General features: G+C 36.0%; 1 protein-coding gene across 1 annotated transcript in view; it reads left to right on the top strand.

Annotated features, from left to right (window-relative positions):
- ABCB11 (ATP binding cassette subfamily B member 11) overlaps window positions 1-16,242 on the top strand; it is a 100,368-nt gene that overhangs the window by 46,599 nt on the left and 37,527 nt on the right. Inside the window, exons 13-15 of the mRNA XM_069080192.1 lie at window positions 4,723-4,930; window positions 5,959-6,031; window positions 11,931-12,033. Coding sequence (XP_068936293.1) covers window positions 4,723-4,930; window positions 5,959-6,031; window positions 11,931-12,033 — 384 coding nt within the window. The remainder of the gene's footprint in view (window positions 1-4,722; window positions 4,931-5,958; window positions 6,032-11,930; window positions 12,034-16,242) is intronic.

Genomic DNA, 16,242 nt, shown 5'->3' with positions numbered 1-16,242 from the left:
CTTTCTTTCTTTCTTTCTTTCTTTCTTTCTTTCTTTCTTTCTTTCTTCCTTCAATACTTGACCTTTATAGAAATACTCATTCACATTTCAAAAACTTGGAAATAGATTTTAAATTAATATTTTTCCAAATGGAGAATTTCAATGGGTTTGGGACCTATTTGTTAAAATTATATTTAACAAACTTATATCTTCTCATTTGTTTCCAAAACCAGCCAATTGTTATCAGGGAAAGTAGAAATTTACTAACAAAATTTCAACTTAAAATCCTGTGTGTAATTGCTAAATTGGGATAGAAAATGAGTATTATGATTGAGCAAGCATAATCATTGATATGCAATGAGATTTATCTCTCTTTTGCAAGCATCTTCTTTATATATGGCAGCCATGAACACCAATAGTTTCCAAATAAACTGAACTTAGAACTAGACTTCAATTTCATTGCTCTCACTGAATTTTTATACTTAGTAGTTAGTGGGAGCAAAGAGATTTTTGCACAGCTAAGTAAAATAAATTATTTTACACATATTGTTTGTCTTTTTATTTCTATTTTGTGTATGTTTTATAATGGATTTATTGGCCCATTAATGCATATGTATATGTGTACATATGTACAAATATGTACATGTAGTATCCCAAGGACTTTTGGGACACCTTGCACATGTTGGTGATTCATCACAAAATGCTCTTGCTAATAAGGGTGTGTGATCAAAAAAGCTTTGGAGAGAAGAAGATTCTGGTAAGATGGTAGAGTAGATCAGAAAATTCCAACCTCTTTAGATTTTCCTGATAAACAAGACAAAATAGAGCCGCAGGGTAAAGAGCAGTAAAAATAAATAAGAATTAGGGCAGAACAAGGTCCTCCTGAGAAAACCCAGAGAAGATCCAAAGGAAAATCTCAGTACCAGGTTTGGTCTCTGTGAAATGTAAACACTTCCAGGCTAGTTCCATTGAAACAGCAGGTTAGAAACCCTAGGGTTTGTTTCCTAGACTGTGTTGGGAGTCCAAGTCTGAGATGGGGAAGATTAAGAGAACCTTTGATGATAAAGAACACCAGACCCAGTTGTGCTGCTTAGACTAGGCCCTTGGTGAGAAAAAGCCTGCACGTGCCTGGTAAGTGCAGAAGCAATGGGGCAGGGACTGCACTGACTGTGGGCAATTAGAGCATGGCAGAGTACTTGATTTCAGTTCCAAGCCAGAGTGGAGAATTGAAGGAGATTATGTAACCAGAGGCACTATCCCCCATATCCCAGGTGATTGTATAATAAATATAATATAATGCAATATAATATAATATAACATAACATAACAACATAACATAACATAACATAACATAATATAATATAATATAATATAATATAATATAATATAATATGAGGTGATTGTAAAAAATAAACTGCTACAAATTTTAAAAAAATTGAGCAGGCAAAAGAGAAAGAATCCAACCATAGAAAGTTACTATGAGAATAGAGAAGACCAGGATCTTCAGAGGAGGATGCTGAAGCAAAAAAAGCTTCTCCTACCCCAAAGAGCAACGTCAAATGGTCCCCTACTCAAAAAGAATTCATGGAGGAACTTTAAAAAGACTTTTAAAATCAAATGAGAGAGATTGAGGAAATTAATTTTTTTTAAAAGGAACAACAAGAAAAACAAGAAGATTATGAAAAGAAAGTCAATCTTTGTTTTGTTTTGTTTTTGTTTTCGTCTTTTGCTTTTTGTAGGGGAGAAGGTAGAGCAATTGGGGTTAAGTGACTTGCCCAAGGTCACCTGGCTAGTTTTTTGTGTTAAGTGTCTGAGGCCGGATTTGAGCTCAGATCCTCCTGACTCCAGGGCTGGTGCGCCACCTATCCGCCCCTAGATTTAAGGAAGAAGACAACTCCTTGAAAATTAGAATTAGGCAAGGGGAAGCCAGTGAAGTTATAAGAGACCAAGAAATAATAGGAACAAAATGTAAAGAATGAAAAAATAGAAAGGAATATGAAATGTTTCATAAGAAAAACAACTGATCTGGAGAACACATCAAGAAGATAAAACATAAGAATAATGAGACTACCTAAAACTATGACCAAAAAAAGAATATTGATACAATAATACAAGAAATAATGAAAGAAAATTGTCCTGAAGCATTTGAACAGGAGGGGAAAGTAGAAATAGAAAAAATTCCCCAGTCACCACTTGAAAGAGATCTTATGAAAAAAATCTACAGGAATATCATAGTCAAATTTCTAAATCCCCAGCTCAAGGAGAAAATATTATGAGCAACAAGAAAAATACAATTTAAATATGACCATGCCATAATTAGAATCATGCAAGACCTAGCAGCAGTGATACTAAAAGACTACAGGTCTTATATTGAAGAGCAAAAAAAACAAACAAACTGGGGTTGTGACCAAAAATATCATATTCATCAAATGTGAGTGAAAAAGTGAATGAATGAAAAAATGAAAAAAAAAAACTCAATGAAAAGAAATGGACATTTAATGAATTGCCAGACTTTCAGAATTTTGTTAAAAAAAAATCCTGAACTTAACAGAAGATTTAACATATAAGATCCAAGAGAAAGACTAATTACAGCAGATTGAGTAAGGACAGACTGTTTCTTTTTATATGAGGAAATGTAAAATGTATGTCTAAGACTGTTATTAGTAATTAATTGGGTAATTCAAAAGAAAGATTGGGGTAGATCTGAGTATGATAGGATTCTAAAAAGTAAAGCTGTTTAGGAAAAGCTAAAAAGAGAAATTATACAAATGAGATGTGAGATGAAGATGTGACACAAAGGAATTAGATGGGGGGCAGACCTGGTACTTCTGGAACCCTACTTTCATTGGGAATGGGTTTAAGAGGGAATAATACATATATATTTAGAAGAGTAAAAAGACTTCTAAATTCAGAAAGAAATATAATGCTTAAGGGGATAGGGAGGGGGGAGAGGATAAGGGAGCGATCTTTGGAGGGGGAATAGGTTAAGTAGTGGGAGGGCAAGGGTGTGGGTAGAAGTAAAGTAGAGGAGTCAGGTGGGATAGGAAATAGGAAATACACACAAACATAAAATAAAGATCAGGAATAGAATTTATCATGGAAAAAAATCCCAGAGGTAGTAATCATGATCTCAGACAAAGTTAAGACTAACAGAGATTTAATCAAAAGAGAAAAATAGGGAAGCTACACTATATGTCAGCCATATTCGTCAATATTGTTTTGGACTATTTAAAATAACTAGACAGTATAGGGTCGAAATATTGTTGTGGTGTAGGAAATGATGAATTGGTGGACTTAGAAAAATATGGAAATACTCGGACCTAGAAGGAAGAGGTTATCCACTCTCAGAGAAACAGAGGACAAATTAGTATGGCCTTATGTAGATGTATATGAATGTATATATCTGTGAGCATGATTATAGATATCTAAATATGTTTATTTAAGTGCATGTATGTATATATGTAGATATATATCTTGGTGTGTATATATTTATGTTTGTATATGTGTGTGTATGTGTATAATGACTATATGTATGTATATATGTACATATACATATTTATATATCCACACTTAATTGTAACCTTCTTGGGGGGGGGAGGGGAAGGAAGAGGGGAAAAAAACAAAGTAAAAAGTGCATAGTAGAGAACAAAAGAAAACTTATAAGGAAGCAAAGAAAAGATGGACAGCTCTGAATGCAATGCATGGTATTTATTATATAGGCTTTCTTGAAATAGAAATTTATTATTGTATATTTTGAATTCTCTTATGTTCTGCTGTGCACATGGTAATGCTTTTTCCTCTTCTTATTTTGTTTTCGTTTTAATGCTTAAGTTTACAATATGCTTCTTTTTCTCTTATTATATATTTAAGTTTTAGAATTTACATTTAAAATTTTAAAACTATTTTTAAAAAGGTTTGGAGACTGTTATTCTACAAGTAAGCTTTCATCCTTTGGCGTTCAGAACTAGAATGTAAATTCTTCAGAGGTCAGAGACTATATGCATCTTCTGTTTCTTTTGCATTTTCTGCAAACACCTAGTAGAATGCCCTGCACTTAGTGATTATTCATGTCTGAAAGGCATTTGCTTTCTTTTGACCTGAATAAGCCAGTGATATATTGAAATTTTCATTCTTATTGTGGAACCTAGCAAGTGAACATTTGTAAGATTGAAATACTGTCAACCTTTAAATACCTTAGAGGACTTAAAGTGTTTGAAAAATTTTTATTCTTTTTTTTTATCGTTCTCTGTTCTAGATCAGCAGCAGGTGTTGAGGAGAGATTCCCTTTTTAGATTATCAGAAAGTGTGATGGCACAAACTAGTTCATACATAGTTAGTTGCTCATCAGTGTTCCTGTATAGCAGCAGACTTTTGATCCATGGAAGAATTCTAAGGAAGTCAGGAGAGAATTTGACTCAGTATTCCCTGGTCTTTATTCAGTTTTCTATCATTAAAATATTGCCCAACTCTGATCAACATAATGACCAGTAGTGATTCTAGAAGACCAATGAGGAGCCGTGTTACCCACCTCTTGACAGAGATGATGGACTCAGGGTACGGAATGAGACGTGTGTTTGGACAGAAACAATGTAAAAATTTGTCTTCATTATACATATTTCTCATAAAGATTTTTTTAATTTGGTGGGAAAGGATGGGAAGAAGAGAAAATTAAATTTTGGTCATTAAAAAAAGTAAAATTTAATTTTTTAGTAAAGAAAAAATGTTATCCATCCTTTCTCACAGGCTCAGCGCGGACGTACCACAATCACAATAGCCCACCGCCTCTCTACTGTCCGAGCTGCAGATGTCATCATTGGATTTGAGCTTGGAAAGGCTGTGGAGAGGGGTACCCATGAGGAGCTGTTGAACAGGAAAGGTGTTTACTTCACTCTGGTGACTTTGCAAAGTCAAGGAGATGAAAGTTTAAATGAAAAGCCAGTGGAAGGCAAGTGTCCTTTTTCCATACTCTTGTGAAATGGGATTGTAAATGGACAGAAGGTGACTCTCAGGTATATCTCAAAAGCGCGCGTGTGTGTGTGTGTGTGTGTGTGTGTGTGTTTTGGTTTTGTGTTTGGAGGGGGGTGCAGCTAGGTGGCACAAAGGATAGAATGTGGGGCCTGGAGTTAGTAAGACCTAAATTCAAATCTGACCTCAGACACTTACTAGCTGTATGACTTTGGGCAAGACACTATTTAATCCCTGTCTGCCTCAGTTTCCTCAACTATGGGAGATAATAATAGTACCTATGTCCCAGGGTTATGAGGATAAAATGAGATAATATTTGCAAAGTGCTTCACACAGTTCCTGGCTCATTGAAAGTGCTTCACAAACATCTGTTTCCTTCCTTCCTAAAAGTTGTTGTTTTTTTTTTTTTGGAGGGCAATTGGGATTAAGTGACTTGCCCAAGGTCACATGGCTAGTTTGTGTGTGTGTGTGTGTGTGTGTGTGTGTGTGTGTGTGTGTGCGTTAAGTGTCTGAGGTCAGACTTGAACCCAGGTCCTCCTGACTCCAGGGCCAGTGCTCTATTCACTGCATCATTTAGCCTCCCCCTAAAAGGGGGATAATAAATACAGACTTTCCCCCTTCACATTGTACTTTATAGAGTCAATCATGCATCCATTTAGTTTCACCTGCTTGGCTCTCTTGTTTTGAATTGACTTTGTTTACCATTGCCTGTCACTCCTGAGAAGTCTTCCCCTGGCTCTGTATGTTTCTCCTTATGGTTTTGTCTTCCTGAGGGGAGAATGCGTAGGACACTATGGAATCTCATTGATTGAATGCCAAGGATTTGACCATTTTATCTCAGTGATGACATATGGGTGATAGGCTTTATTTTTCCCAATGGTGGTAATAAATATTATCGACCCTGAATAAACCTGTATATTGCAGTTGCCATTTGATGTGGAAATAAATGGTTCTGTTTATCATCTATTCTATTTTTACTATGTGCTAAGAGGTTGTTCATGCTATCTTGTGCAGATGATGTACCTGAAGATTCTAGACTTGAGAGAAAGCAGACCTTCCAAAGGGGGAGTTACCAGGACAGTCTACGGTAAGCCTCAACCACATAGTGCAATAATGATTTTCAAAGCTTTTCCATATTCCTCTAAAACTGTTCTCCGCTAGTATATTTCTCAGGGTCACATAGTGAACAGAATTTTAAAGAGGATTCTAAATGCATATATGTTACAGAACACATCATCAATAGTCAGCAAAGAAATGGATTGTGTCTATGTAGACTTCCTTCTTGACCTAATGGAAGCCCTCTCTAACAGTGCAATTCAAAAAGTGTTCCTCAAACACCTACGGTAAACATACCAGGCATTGGCTAGTTTCCCAGAACACAGAAATGAAATAATCTCTGTCCTCGAGAAGCTTCTATGGGGATGGGGATGGTGGAGGGCAAGAAATAGTGTATATGCTGATAAGTAAGTACAGAGTAATTTGTATTATTTTGGGGATTTGGGAGGGAGGACTAGGAAGGGTCCTTTGTAAGAAGCACCACTTGAGCTAAGCTTTAAAGGGAGATGGATATTCTAAGAGGCAAGATATGAAATACTCTTGATCATGTGGAGGGATGTCATAATTGATCAAAGAATTGTTTGTTGAGCCTAGAAAGTTGATAAATGGAAAAGTGGTTGTCTTTAGTCTTTTGTCCCCCCAAACCAATTGTTACAAAATTTTACCTTGAAAATCAAACCCATGAATTTTTCCTTATTAGCACCATGCTCTGACAAATACAAATCAATTAAAAAAAAACCTGTTGCCAGAGTAACCCAGATGATCTACAGTGTTTTTTTTTTTTTTTACTGAATTAAATGAGCAATGTATTTTGTGAGGAGTCGAGATAGGTTTTCCAAAGATCTGTTGAGCAACTTGTTATTTCCTTGGGTAATAAATATTGCTGTTCATCCAGTGGTATAGTTCTGTGTTTTTACTGGGAAAATGACAAACTCTAATCTTGAACCTTAAATTAGAAGTTTAAATCAAATTGCTCACAAAATAATGAAGATGTGGATATAAACAATTCAGTCAGACTATATTTGTTATCAATATACTGTCACTAAGGATTTTCTTTTGAATTAAGATTGGAGTGTAATAGCATAGTTAATGAAATACCAGGGCATGTCTCTCCCATTGTCTGAACTATTTCTAGGACATTTAATTAAAGTCTGTGCCCTGAGAAGATGCTCACTTATAGGAATGTCTCATTCTACTTGTTGATTGTTTAATGAAAATTTTCAAGGGACTCTGATAAAAATATTCTCCTTAAAACTGAATTCAAATACCAACTCACTCAGCATTCTGAACATGGTAGCTTTTCTTCGTAGCAAGATTATCTTTTTTTCTTTCATTTTGAAGATATATCTTTTTAGAAAAAAAGTCACCTTCCTACAAAACGTTCACTTAACTTGAAAGACTCTGAAGAATGAAAGTCATAAAAAACATTGAGTGGCAAAATTATTTTATTATGCTTTGCAGTTTTCTGTCATCATATGTTAAAGTTTTGATAATGATAACTTATATTTTATCCTAAACTTAGCAACAATCAACAAAATCATTCAAACAAAATGAAATTTCATATATGTTATAAGTTACAAATCACTTACAACTTGTTTTTAACTATGTATATTAACTTCAATACAATAACAAAAAAATCCTTACTTCTATATCTTCCTCTGATTTCTTTTTATTTGTGTATTTTTCAGATATTGACACTTTAAAAAAAGATATAATTATAGTTAGTGTGTATATAGTATCCCAAAATTCTTAATGCAGTTTAAAGTTTTAATATTTTTAATGGTTTAAAACTTCACTAAGACTTTTAGACTTTAGAACATCCCGGGCATTGTTCTGCTCTAATTCTGCTTTCTCACTCTGCACCATTTCATTTAAGTCTTCCTGCATTTTTTTGTAACGGGGTTTTGGGATGCTGGGACCCTGAGAATGCCAAGGCAAGGTTGCCTGGATTGAATTCATATACTCGAACCTTTGTAATGCTTTAGCAAAATTGGACAAAGATCCTTATAGGAACCTGTGAGAAACTGAGGATGGTGCTGGGCTTTATATGGAAAAGGGGCATGGGAAAGAAATGCCAAGGATACTAATTAGGTAACCTAAGGGTCCAGGTATCTTTGGGAGCTATGGATGGGAAAGTATAGGGAGTATACTAGACATTGAGGGAGTTGTCAGAGGTGTGAACCTTGGGGATCTGGCAGGAGGAACAGTCCTTGGGCCATCCAGGAACAAAAATCCTTCGGTCAGGTACCCTTCTGTCTGTTCTGATAAGAGAACGTGTTCTGCAACAAGAGAAAATTTTCTCATAGGACAGGGGCCTACTGAGAAATTGGGAGGCTTCCGAAGACATGATCTTAGGGCAGGGGCCTGTGCACCCCATCATCAGTATCCTTCATATGCATCCTTTCTTATGGTACAATAATTTTTCATTGTAATAATATGCTATAATTTTTTCAGCCATTCCTTGATCATCAAACACATGGGCTCTTTCCTGCTTTCTGGAGAACTCATATTTGAATAGCATTTATATGATATTATAAAATGTTCTCATTTAAACAGGGCAAGTATTCTTGGCTCCATGTTTTCAGATGAAGAAACTGAAACTCAAGATAAGTGTTGTGCTCAGTCAGGTCTTTTGACCTTATGTCCTAGGTAGGTGGAGTAGATAGAGTGCCAGGCCTGGAACCAGGAAGATATGAGGTCAAGTCCAGCCTCAGACACTGGGTGACCTTGGGCAAATCATTTAACCCTGTTTCCTTCAGTTTCTTCATCTGTAAAATGAGCTGGAGAAGGAAATGGCAAACCACTCCAGTATTTTTACCAAGAAAACCCCAAATGGGGTCACAAAGAGTCTGATGTGACTGAACAGCAACCAGTGATCCTACTGTTGTGTACACATGTTCTTGATTCCAATGGAATAGTCCTAGATGGAATTTTTAAAAAATTGTTGCTCTTTCATGTCATTAGTGAGGAGACTCCCCTTAAAAATGCCCACCAGCGTTTCTTGCATCTGATTTCCTTAATAGTCACCTGGGGCACTGAGTGCCAGTAGGTTTATTGGGGTCATAGTCATTAGGTTTCAGAGACAAGACTAGGAGCCAAGTTTTCCTAACTCTCAGTCTGGCTCCCTACTCAATGGAAATTACAAATCATAAATGTGAAGAAGATAACAGCCTTTCTTTCCTAACAAAGAAAATAATCTGGATGCTATTTTCACTCCCAGGTGAAGCATTCAGACAAGGAAATCATGGGAGTGGTCTCGGACCAAGGATGATAGAAATAAGAAAGTGGGTTTTTAAAAACAAACTTTTAGGTACTGGTTTGAGTTTTTCAGATGAAAGTCACAATAAACATTCTAAATTATCTGCTTAATGTTTACCATTTGTATTAATTAATCATCTTCTAGAATATACTTTTTCTATTTGAGGAGTTCTAAAAACAATAACCTTTTCAATGACCACAGAGAGAAGCTTACAGAGAGATGTGAACACAGGGAAGGAACTCTTACTCTTTGGTAGAAAAGATTAACTGGTATGAATGAGGAGGCCTAAACTGGTAACTGAAAGAGACCTTAGGGGTTGTCCAGAACAAACTTTTCATTTTATACATGAAGAAACTAAGACTCTAAGGAGGTTAAGAGACTTTCCTAAGGTCACATAAATAATGTCAAAGACAGGATTTGCCCCCAGGACCTCTGATTCAAGAGCCAGTTCTTTTTCTATTGCATCACCCTGACTCTTATGAAAAAAAAAATTGTGCTAAAAGATTGGCTTCATCTCTGCAGTATTTCAGTCCCTCCCTAGTAGAATGTTGGGTACATGAATTCTATTGTGTCACCTGAAATTAGTGCTCCACAAACAAGTAAGGCATTCATTAATACATTTAAGACGCTCCCAATTGTATCTGGCATGAGACATGGTAGGGAGCCATTACACACTTCTAAGAAGGACATTGTCCATTCTATCTTTGACCACACTTCTATGTTCATCCTCTCCTGTCTACTCACATAGCCTCTACCCTGAGTTCAGACCCAATGACTTCTTACCTGCTCCATTGTAACAGCATCTTAATCCGTCTTTCTGTTTCTAATCTAGCTTCCTCCACTGCTACCACAGCTACCCACTGGCATATCGTCTACCTACCTGTCTTGTGTGCTACTTCTTCTGGAGAAAATGACTCCACCTATGTTATCTAATCTAAAGAAGGATCTCAATGCTAGGGAAACTAAGGATAGGTAGGATGGGGAGCATGGCATCATGACCGATCAATAGGGAAGAATACCTGTGGGCTGGACCAACTTGGTGTGCCCTCTTTGATCCCATCTAGTTTGGGGTTGGTCCTATAGCTGAGTAAACGTGCATGAAAAGTTAAGATCTTTGGTTCAGTTTTACTAACATGTTCAATACACAGAGTGATACTTAGTGTTTGGTGTGGTGTGTAGAGCCTGCACTATGTCACCCTGGGAAACCAACCTGCGCCACACCCTTAAACATGTTTATACAAAGAAAGTCAGGTGATGCAATCTGGTTGGACCTTGCCCTTTTCCCTTGAGGGAAAAGAGGAATAATATGCAAAGAAATATCTAGAATGACTGATAAGTTAATCCATAGTTGCAACCCCTGACACCCAAGTAACTTTACCTACCTCTGTGATCTATAACCAATCTATAATTGATCTATAAATGATAGGTACATTTAAAAATGCTTGAGGTCTATTTACCCTAGATTTGTAATAAATAAATGAATAGATAAGATAGATGATAGATAAAAGCAAAAGAAAAAAATACAAACCCCACTGTCTTCTTTTGTCCTCTTGAGTATTGATCCAAGCACCTAGGTCCACTCTGATTCAGTCTTAACTTCTGGTGAGAGCAGATTTCCTGAGTTGAGATAATTTATAAGGTTTCACTTCTTAAAATCGATATGAAGGTAAGCTGGATTGAGTTAGAACATTTAACTTTGAAACATGACTCTTCCCTTAAATCTGTTAGAGGACCTTGGGCTATTCAGATAAACCCTCTGGGTTTCATTTTCCTTATCAGGAAAATGAGGGGGTTGAAATAAATGACCTAAGGACCCCTTCCAGCTCTGAATCTAGAATCCTATGAAGAAAATTGAGGAAATCATGTCTCCTAGTATCTGAGAGTGTGTGTGTACAAGTATTCTACCTGCTGTATGTATGCTATTTATAAACCCATCAGTTCAGATCCAAAGATGGTGAGACTATCTCTGTCATTGGAGACCCTAAAGCAGATTAGAGCACTAGGTTACAATGAATTGACAATAACATTAACAATTAAAAAAAAAACATCCTAGTTCAAAGTTCACAAAGCACTTCCCTAATAATAATCATTTGGAGTAAGTGGTTTATGTCTTGTTATCTCCATTTTATAGATGAGGAAACTGAAGCTAAGGGGAATTTTCCCAAGTTGACACACTGATTTCCAGGTCTTGGGCATTTAAATTCAGCATAAGTGTAAGAAGTCATGACGGGACAGCACGTGGGCTGAAGGGAGGTGTGTGCAGAAGACAAGAATAGCTTTGTGGGAGTGTTGATTGTATTCATTTGAGCCTCTGATCACAAAGGCTGTGTTACTTTTAAGCAGTAGCTTCATTCTCTGGCCTCCATCTGTAAAAAAGAAGAGTGTAGCATGCCATGGTCCCTCCCAGCATTAACCTTTTATGATTCTCTGATTCATCTTTCAGCAATTAGCAGATTGTTCTGGTGAATGCCTGCATCCTGGGGTGATCACCTAATAGCCAGCTCTATCACAAATCTTCCTGGGAAGCCCTTTATGTACTGATGCTGGATTAAATTTTTTGTTGATTAAATATTTTTTTTGCAATTCATTCTTGTGGTATAAACCTAAGTAGAAGGGGAGCTCATTCCAACCTGTCAGGAACACTTAAATCTCTTTCATCTTTCTGTTTCAGAGCTTCCTTGCGCCAGCGTTCTAAGTCTCAGCTTTCTAACCTGATGCAGCAGCCCCCGTTACCTGCTTTAGACAACATATCTGTTTATGAAGAAGACATCAAGGTCAGACATAAGTATTCTTGGGGAAAACTGAGAATAAATATAATCCACATCATTCAGATGTCATTTAAACCTAAGCATATGGATTTATTGGGGGTTTCTACAATTAATTGCTCTAACTCAGACTAATTGGGGAAAAGTTATGCTTAAGTAGTAATATGTCAGAATTTTTACTGTTTTAAAGTACTTAACATAATGAAAACTAGATAAATAAAGCATTGTGTAATAGAGGCTTGTAGGGGACTTTAATGAATTAATAAGGATTATTTATAATTAGCAAATTAATTACTGATATGTAATTGTGTTTCTAAACTACTTAAGAATGCTGGAAAACATCCTATTCTCTTATGGTTTAAAATATCTCCCAATAGTCATATATACAAACATTTGCACTATTTATCCTCATAATTCACATAATTATGAAGAAAGGCTTTGCTAAACAAAGGTAAACTTGAACCTAAACCCCGTCCAAACGAAAACACATTCTAAATGAATGGGATCTGAATTAACGTCACTTACAGAACACTATAGTGGAGAGGACACAATCTGGATTCAGGAAGACCTTGAATTCGAACCCTTTGTAGCTCTGTGACCCTGGGCAAATCATTTAATCTCTCTGGTGCTCTGTTTCCTAACCTGTACAATAAGGGGTTGGATACAGTGCCTTCTAAGACCCCCTCAACTTTGCAACTTTGATTCTGTTTCATGGAACTCTTTCTGTAAACACATACAATTTTCCAGGTTTTTGGAGAAACTTAAAACAAATAATAAAGCACAAAAGACGAAAGATACAAGAAAAGAATCCATATGCATGCATAAATATCTCTCTTTTTAATATAGCAAATACTGGACTTTATGAACGTTGCTTAAACTTAAGCTTACTATAGCATGACAGCAAAGATTTTCTACAATGTTTTATAAAGGCAAATTAGAAAAGAAACAATACAATATTATGATTTTAAGTACTAACAGAATCCATGACTTTGTGTCATTGTAAGATAACCATCCATTTAGCTTTTTTTTTTTTTCCCAGAACAAAATCTCAGATTCCATTTTGGTTACAGGAATTTAGAATCTGCCTTGAGTCACTGTGAACATTTGTGATGAAGTTTAGAGTGAATTACAGTGTGGTTTACAAACAAAAGATGGAGGGGAAGGAACATAAAGGTCTTCTTTTGTCTTAATGCAGAGTCATTTTACAAATAGAGGATTATTCAACTTCTAGGAAGGTTTGAATATGATTATAGACCCTGGTTTTCTTGTAAAAGAAAAAAAGAGGATGAGTCATTGTGAGAGAAAATGTTTATGAGAATCATATTACTCATCCTAGATATTATATATCTTTCAGTCCTGGATTCTTCTATGGTCATTATGGCAATTCCATTGACAATTATTGAATGACTGCTTTTTATTGAGTCTTATTTGAAGAATTATCAGGAGGAGAAAGATATTTTCCTCTGAACAAAGTCAAAACATAAATTTTAAAGAAAATCTACTCCCAGTTTTTGCTTTTTTAATGTTTTTTCCAATTAAATTTTTAAGCAGTTGACCCATTCAAAAAGAAAACAAAATCCTTTATTTTTGAAGTCTATAGATTTCACAGTAGAGCCTCAAAGTATAGTCAAGAACTCAAGGTATAGGTCAGATCTGTTCTTTTGTAAGATCAGATGGAGTGGAGTGGGGAGAGACTTGAGGAAGAGGGACAAATTAGCAGACAATTGGATTAGTACAGGAATGATATGGTGACAGTATTAGAGGAAAAGAGGTGTTTATGAGAGGTGTTGTAAAGGTAGAAAGGAGAGGACTTGGTAACTAATTGGATATGTAGGATGAGGGACTGAAAAGTAGAGGATGACATTTAGGTTGTGAACCTGGGTGACTGGGAGGATAATGATACCTTTTGACACTAATAATAATGCATTATATTTGTCCATGGCAAATAAGGTCCTTATCTTTATGTATTTAAAATTATTGAGACCTTTAAAATGAAATGAGAATTTGTTCCTGAAAAAAAAAAGATACAATCAAGACCACCTGACGGTCAACTATGGAGATAGATATTTTTTATTCTACTGAAGGCCACCGACACCAAAGGGAAAAAAATTATAAAGTCATATTAGTAAAAGGAAACTGAGTTTGGTTATTTTAGATTCTTTGTTTTTTTTAAGAAAGATAGAAATTTAAAGCATTCCATTCATCTACATTCTTAAATAGGAACATGGAATATAAACATTGTGTATAACAATAGCAAAAACACTTCAGTTCTATATTATAATTACAGGGGGAGGACTAGAGGGAGATAGCAGATGGCAAAGCAGAATAATACCAGTTAAAATAATGTACAATGGTGACATCTACAGTAGCTGTGAAGTCTGAAAAGTTGATGACTTGGTCTCTGATGATACCAGTCAGTGTGATATAACTGTTACTAAAAGTCAAAGGAATAGCCCATAAAGTGGGGTGCAGAGAGAGTGGGGGATAAAGCTACTGGCTGGTTCTGTTTGAAACAGTTTAAGATGGAATAGAGCAGAACAAGTGATTCCCTATTGTGTTCTGGTACTGCAAAAAGACAAGACCCATCAGAACAAATCAGAAATACCAATATCCCATCTACTGGAAATGTTCAAGTGTAGATAGCATTGGTCTTTGAAGCAAGCAAACTCTAAGTGTACATAAAAGACTGGAGATATGAATGCTTTCATTATTCTCCAGTTCACTTGTTTAAGTAGTGTCCAACTCTTCATGACCCCATTTGGGGTTTTCTTGAAAGAGATAGTAGAGTGATTTGCCATTTCCTTATCCAACTCATTTTACAAATGGGGAAACTGAGGCAAATAAGGTTAAGCAAGTTGCCCCTAGGTCACACAGTTAATAAGTGTCTGAGGCCATATTTGAACTCATGAAGATGAGTCTTCTTGTCTCTAAGCCCAGTGCTCTATCCACTGTACCGCCTAGTTGCCCCTATTCTCTAGTACTATGTTGAAAAAAATTAGAAACAGATCTTATCTATTATAAGCTAGTTAGTTTGTTTTTGTAAACATACAACAGCTCCAAGTCACAGCAATATATTAAAGACAAATGAGGGCAATTGCAAGAAGTAACTTCTTCCCTAAATCTAGGCTAGATGAAATAAGAGCTAAAATTGAGTTGCTATTAGAATCAGAAGAAAATTGAAGAATCTCAATTCATTAAAAATCTCTACTTAACATGATCTCCAGAAATTCTATCTAATAATGAAATAGGCAACAGAAATAATATCAACATCTCAAATTACAGTGCAGAGGAAATGGGAATACTTAGATGGAATTTTAAATAGCTCCTTCAGGATTTGATAGCATAAATCCAACTAGTAGGCCAATTGTGCCAAATCAGACTAATTCAGAAAAGCTGGAGTTTTCTAGAACCATCATGAATCCTCATGAATGTATATGGGTGAATGTGTTCTCTCATAATATTTAAAAGAAGGCATAGCACCTCTCTGGAGACAATTTATCAACTTGCACTTGAATTGGTAGGCCAAGTCTAATCCTAAGAGGGTGTTTGTTATGACTCTCTCAATGTTCTCAGGGTAACTCTGAGGGGCCAAGTCTTTCAGGAGTCCCCCACCAGTGTGATGCCTACGGATAATCAATTAATGCTCTAGGTTGACTTAAAACAAAAAAAATCTATTAAGTATATATAGTAAATACAATTGGTATACAATATTATGCTCAAAGCTGAGATGTACTTTTCTTTTGCATGCACAAAGTCCCTAGGGAGAGTGGGTTCAAACTTAGATATAAAGATATTGAGGCACAAATGGAGGGAATGTATGTGTCAGGAAGGTACCTTGCAAAGCAGTGAGAGTCCTTTTCTCCCGTTGTGAAATGCTCATCAAGTTTTCCTTAGGTGTAGCTCTCTGCTGGGCTCTGAGGATTGGTGCCTTTCTAAAGGCCATAGCAAGCATTCTCTCCACCACACTCCCTGAAATTGTTTCTTTCCTCTGGTGGGTATCTTCCAGTATCCATCTGTGTTTATGTCTGTTCATATTTGTCCTTGGTATTTCTCTCTCTGCTCCCAGTTGGATGTATTTTCTTTTACTAGTCCTTTCAGATGATGTGGTCAATTGGAGACAAGGAGAGAGAATCTAGATGGTCACAAGAAATCCAACACAACAAAAACACAAAGTGGTCAAACATAAAACAGAAAGTTTGTGTACCATTATTATAATGA

Source organism: Petaurus breviceps, unplaced genomic scaffold, assembly GCF_028583685.1.
Source record: "Petaurus breviceps papuanus isolate PSGF00001 unplaced genomic scaffold, PetGlider_PUasm1.0 91133, whole genome shotgun sequence".
NCBI classification, from domain to species: domain Eukaryota; kingdom Metazoa; phylum Chordata; class Mammalia; order Diprotodontia; family Petauridae; genus Petaurus; species Petaurus breviceps.
This window is presented reverse-complemented; position numbering and strand designations above follow the sequence as displayed.